General features: G+C 45.3%; 1 protein-coding gene across 1 annotated transcript; it reads right to left on the reverse strand.

Annotated features, from left to right (window-relative positions):
* Positions 1-1,446: 1,446 nt before the first annotated feature.
* LOC119342220 (glutamate receptor 2.8-like) lies at positions 1,447-5,282 on the reverse strand. Its single transcript, XM_037614067.1, has 5 exons — positions 5,006-5,282; positions 3,435-3,943; positions 2,998-3,313; positions 2,490-2,887; positions 1,447-2,382 (listed from the first exon to the last, which is right to left on the reverse strand). The coding sequence occupies exons 1-5, from the start codon at positions 5,280-5,282 to the stop codon at positions 1,840-1,842; spliced, it is 2,043 nt and encodes a 680-aa protein (XP_037469964.1). The 3' UTR covers positions 1,447-1,839.
* Positions 5,283-5,928: the final 646 nt, after the last annotated feature.

Raw genomic sequence — 5,928 nt, forward strand, 5'->3', positions numbered from 1 at the left:
GCGTATCGGCACCAACGAGCAGGTAAGCGGCGCTCCTTCTCCAGCCAGTGGTGCACAGCGGTGGTGACTCGTGTCCTCCTCTTCTCCAACATGTTCTGTGTCTCCCTCAGGCTGCAATGATGGCCTCTGTGAGTTCAATCATCCCCTTCTCTATACTTGTTGTAGCTAGATTTGAGAGCACGTGGTAGGAGATATGTTGATCTGAAAGCTGAGATATTCCTCACCAAGACCATGTATGTTGGAGATTAGGATTTTGTCTGGACCAGTTCATCGTTGCTTCGAGAAGGCAACATAAATAATGTCCATCTGAAGAGACATGTGCACATCACTCACTGAATGTACATCTCTACTATGCAAGAGAGATAGGAAAGAAACGACTGTATATGTCCAATTCAAGGTGTGGAATGCAGCGTCGCTTTAGTGGCAACAGAAGCATCCCTTCTCCCTAGCAGATTCGTCTCAGACAGTGACGATCTCAATCTGCACTTAGCCAGGCTCATTCTTAGTATTCTCCTGGTAGGCTGAAGCACATAATAAAGTCATACACTGCATATGTAATACCGTCTCCGTCCAGATTATAGGAGGCAGTATAGAAATCATGAACTTCTCCAACTTCTAACATTTGGGTTGGCTGTAAAATACTTAACTGAAGTTGAGGATATGCACACTGAGCTGAAGTTGAGGATGGCTAACATGGAAATTGCGCCAATGCTCTCCATAACCTGATCGCATAAGTTAAAATCCTCTCGTCTGAAGCTGACCAGCCGCCCATAGTCGATTTTGAAGTAACAACCAAGTGACGAACTTAATCGTCTCCTCGGCCCTGACCTGTCAGGCTCGCTGAACATGGCGTCCTCCGATCCTACCAAGAAACTGAATTCCGTATGCTGAAAGAGCTGAATAAGACCCATTCGTCATCGAAGTCCAGGAAATAGAATCCTCTAAATCATTAAGCTAAACCAATTGAAGCTTGTCCCACAAGTACCCTTAGATTTTCTCTCAACAAATTTCGGTACTGATATGGTTTCAACTGAAAATTGAGATTTTCTTCGCCAAGACCATGTATGGTTTGTCTGATTCATCATTCATCAACATCTATAAACGAGCTGGGGAACCAGCACATCGTCGCTTCGAAAAGGCAACATAAGTAATGTCAATCTAAGAGACAAGTGTGCACATCACTCACTGAATGTATCTAACTGAAGGTGTGGAATGCAGCATCGCTTTAATAATTCGTCTGAGACATAGCCGTCGCAATCTGCAGGCACAAAGCCAACATGCATGCCATTCTCCTTGCACTTGGCCAGGCTAATTCTTAGCATTCTTAGCACACATGCAAAGTCATAAACTACATATGTAATACTGCCTCCGTTTGGATTACAAGCGACGTTCTAGAAAGGATGAACTTCCCCACTTCTTCAAAGATTCAGCTTTGTATAGTGCAAATAAAAAAAGTAGACCAGTAGGGGGAGGAGCCCCTTCGTCTTTTTAATTAAGAGAGGGAAGTGTGAGACACACGTCGGAACCAAGGTTCGAACACGCGCCGGCTGTAGTGCAAACAATACATCTTATTTACAAATGTTGAAGACTGTACCTATCTAAATCACCATCTATTTACAAATAGAATTAGAGAAGTTCTAGGTACATCAGTAGTACTTGAAAAACAACATAAGTATCAGTCTGAAGATAATAGGCTTACTGGACACCTATCTCTTTTTTCCAAATGAGTAGGAAAGAGAGATTTTTATTTTACTACTTCTATCTAGTCGAAGGTTTGGAATGCCGCATCGCTTCAATGACGAAAGAAGTACCTATGAGCATGTGGCGCTTCCCTTCACCTTAGACATTGCGCATCTCAATCTGAATGTGTCCTGCAGGGACAGAGCCACCATGCATGTCATTCTGCTGCACTGGGTCAGGCTCCACGTCCCCAATATTCTCGCCCCTTAAATGGACACCCCCGGAATTTTCAATGCCATCTACATGGAAGGGTTGTAGACCAGGGCTGGGGTTGTCACCTATGCCATTCTGCAACAGACGGGACTCATCGTCGGTGGCACTGTAGATGACACTTTCCACATCAGCCTTTCTCAACTCAGTGCATTTGGCTTGAATCAACCTCATAATGCTTATCAGCAACATGAGCGTTGAAATGGATCCCGTGATGACGAAGAGACCAGAGAAACTTTGGACAGTGAGAGGCTTGGATTCCGTGTTAGGGACCTTATTAGCATCCATCAAACTAGAGAAACTTTCGAAAGTGAGAGGCACGGAGTCTGTGCCAAACCAGTTCCTTTTGATCCGTGAGCCCTCACCCCCTGCTTCTAGGTCCAGGATGGCAATTGAAAGCTTATGCACTAGCGAAGAACCTAGAGGGAACGCCTGAAGATAAGAAAACGATGTCAGCAACTTAATTCTGTATGTAGATTGTAACATAGCGCTGCAAAAACAAATAAGCAATACGAAGGCATTAAGGTCGAGTAGCTTACAAAACCAAATCCAGGAGTCTCGTATATGGATCCAAGCATCATAAAATCATTTTCATACCGACCATCAGAGAGGAAAGAGGTTAAATAGGGGATCTCATCAACAATAGCCGACACCCCTCCATTCTTGGATCCCTTCCACAAAGCATCAGCATATTCTTCTTTCGTCCTGTAGCTCATTAACCTGTTTTCACTGAAGGAATGATTCAGCAAGAGGGACCGCACAAATGAACCATCTTGGTATCCTACAAAGTCACCGCTCCCAAAATACAGGAACGGGCGAAGGCTCTTTGTAGTCAGAATGGATGACAGACTTGCTGCATAGCTCTGGCTAAGAACCAGCACTGCAAAGCACCATACCACCACAACAATTTTTGACAAGTTGCTTCTAATAGCATGACCTGTGCATGAAATAACCAAGAGAATGTAATCTTATAACTGTGTTAATATATTAAAATACTTATTATAATGCATGAAATATTGTCAGGAAGTTTAAGCTTGAAGTGCTGACCATGAGAAAATGTCAAAGTGGAGAAAATGAAGTAGAGGGTAGTGCTACACTGTCTCAACCTTGATCCTTGGTACTCCTGGTTTCTGGGTAGTTCAATCACCCACACGACAAAGCCAGTATAGAAGAAAAAGGCCATGATTGCAAACCAAAGCTTCCTACTTAGTGGCTTTACAAATTTCCAACTAATGACTGCATCCGGTTCATCCGTGGCACGCACAAGCATAGACACACCAGACTGTGTGTATGGCATTGTAAAGTCGGTGGTATTGACTCGTTCCGCCGTTATAGTCACATCGCCTACTGCTCCATCATACACCTGTTTATCCGCCAGAAATTTAGCAGCGATGAAAAGGTATTTAGGTACCAGAAATTATAGTGTTAACATATGAATACTCGTAAAAAGGATGAGATGCAAGTGGTGTAGGAGTTAGCCTTACCCCCGAAGACACGTTGCCCACTAGCTCATCATAAGTACCGCCGAAGGCAACATATTTATAGCACGGGCGAGAATGTAAATTCTTCATAGCAGCCTCAAAGATATCAATGCTGTAGCCAGTGACATGTTGTTTCTTGGAATTAGGATCAGTAACATCCACAAAAACTTGAAAACCTGGTTTGTGCGGCACGGCAATCTTCAGCCTCTTACCTCCGCAACCCTTGCTTGATTCTTTTGTACCTAGTTTTCTTCTGTATCTTCTATCGGTTTGTGAATTAGGAAAGGTTATACTGTCATTTCCAAGTGTAAAGCCAAACTTTGCATAGCCCCCAGGAACTGTTACGGAATCTTCCAGCCAGAAGGCACACGATGTTGGAGAAATGCTGGGGAAGGAAAGAACCGGGACTTGGTTGCGGCGACGGCCCAGGTGCGTGACATGATCTGCTTTGGTTAGTGTCGCAGGGCCCCATATGATGGCTTGCACTTGCCCATTCTTGATCAGGTCCTCGGCTGCCAAAATCATAGAGAGTTAGCCAAGCAAATAGCATGATCTTGGAACAATTAAGCAAGCAAATACTAGGCCTATCGTTGCATTATTCATTTAAGTATTTACACCATTGTTTTAAATAGCGTGCTATGCCAAATAGCAGCGGTCCTCCAAATCAGCTAGCTATAGCTGGCTATTTTATAACCTTATCGGACAATTGTACATGAATCTTATAGCCGATCATTTCGCGGCACACTGCTCAAACAACTATAATGAGGCTATAGCCGGCTATTTAAAACTTTGATTTACACTATATGTTATAGTTTCACACTAGAGTAAGGGATTATCATCATCATCAAAGTGAGGGACTATATTCTAGAGGTATGTCGTGCATCCGCATAACAGATTTTTTCTGCTTTCCTAACTTCTGTACATACAAAAATAACTTGAAAGATTTTTTTTGCCCTGCCGCTCTGTACCCACTAGCCAGCCAGTGGAGTCGCGAGAAAGAGTACCTTGTGGGTGAGAGCTAAGGAGGCTTTGCCGCTAGCTGCAGCGAGGATGGAGGCCATGGCGGTCCGTTGGGTCAACAGAGGTCAGAGCCTCAGAGGGACCATGGGTGGTGCGCGACGTGGGACAACATTGCACTGGGGCCGACCCGATCGATTTAGGGTTTACGAAACGAACCAAAATCTTTTGCTCAAAGAAAAAAACCAAACTTTTCTCAACAAAAAAAAGGAACCAAAATATCTCTCGCCAAAAAACAAAAAAACTCGTTTTCCTGAAAATAAAGTAATACTCCTAAAACATTAATATGAACGAAATCCTTTCATATTTATCCCTGAATATTAAGTGTGTGTATTGAACTGATGAACTTTTTTTTGAGTAAAAGGGATTACGAGTTCACTTGAATTGAATGAACTCGTATGTCATCTACTCATCTTTAAATTTAAGTCCAAATTTGGATCGTATGGAAAAAAAATCTTCGAATTTAAGCTCAAGCAGCCAGATACATGCAGGGGTGAGATATGTTGAAGCGAAGACGACTAGAGAGAGATATTTAGGTTCGACGTATGTTCATTTACCAGCATGTGCGGCCGTGGTGAGATCACCGCGCGAGTCTCGTACGAGCAGCTGGATCAGCGCGGCGCCGTAGCCGGCGTGAGCGGCGTGGAAGTCGTCCAACGCCATGGAAATGCAGGCGCGCCTCTCCCTCCCCACGCTCGTCAGGTCCAGCACCACGCCGACCCGCACCGGGGCCGCCGACGCCACCGCTAGCGGCGATGCAACGGCAACGGCGGTGCTCCAAAGCGTGAGCAAAGTGACGAGGGCGAGGACGAGCCTTGCTGCCGGCCACACCATGCGCACGCGCGGTGGCATTCTTCCCTACTAATTCGGTGTAGTTTACTGTCCGTCCGTGGATACGGCAGGACTGTACTCCTACATCATGTATATATACTGTCCGCCGTCTACGTATGCTGTGTGTATGCACCGCGCGGGGAGCGACGTGAAACAGTGGCAATGGTGGCCGGCGGCGAAATTTCCTTGGTAATCCTCCTCATCCTCGGGCGAAATTTCCTGTATGCAAGCAAGTTCTCTAGAAATGCAGCGAAAGTCTGAAAGTGTGTCTCTCTCCCTCTCTCTGTCTCTTGACTCAGCCTCAAGAAGTCACTTGGGTGCAAAGGCAGAAGCGTGGCGCCATAGGAAAGGCGCCCTCAGCTGCTTGATGGATCATCTTGGGTCTCTTGGCTTGTCCTCACAATTCGGCGACTGTGTCCAGGCAGCGGCAGCCATGTGAGTTTCGATGAGGTTTCTGGTGTCAGTGTCAACTGTCAGGTACGTAGTAGAATGTTCGCTAGGGTAACTGAAGCATAGATAAGTAGAAAAAATAACGACGGCCTCAAGAATGAACATAGATCCTTGCTGCATTAGTAGCAGAACCGAAATCCCAGTGTCCACCTGGGCTTCACGGAGGTCGTACGTACTACGTGGCACACGCATTTTCCGA

The sequence above is a fragment of the Triticum dicoccoides genome, chromosome 7B (genome assembly GCF_002162155.2).
Source record: "Triticum dicoccoides isolate Atlit2015 ecotype Zavitan chromosome 7B, WEW_v2.0, whole genome shotgun sequence".
Taxonomy (NCBI): Eukaryota; Viridiplantae; Streptophyta; class Magnoliopsida; order Poales; family Poaceae; genus Triticum; species Triticum dicoccoides.

What these genes read in the sequence shown, in the direction of transcription:
- LOC119342220 (XM_037614067.1), bottom strand. Translation starts at nt 5,282, where the DNA reads ATGGTGTGGCCGGCAGCAAGGCTCGTCCTCGCCCTCGTCACTTTGCTC. An exon ending in CACCACGGCCGCACATGCTG is followed by an intron (nt 3,944 to 5,005) that starts GTAAATGAACAT and finishes TGATTTTGGCAG; the next exon opens with CCGAGGACCTGATCAAGAAT. An exon ending in TGGGCAACGTGTCTTCGGGG is followed by an intron (nt 3,314 to 3,434) that starts GTAAGGCTAACT and finishes GCGGATAAACAG; the next exon opens with GTGTATGATGGAGCAGTAGG.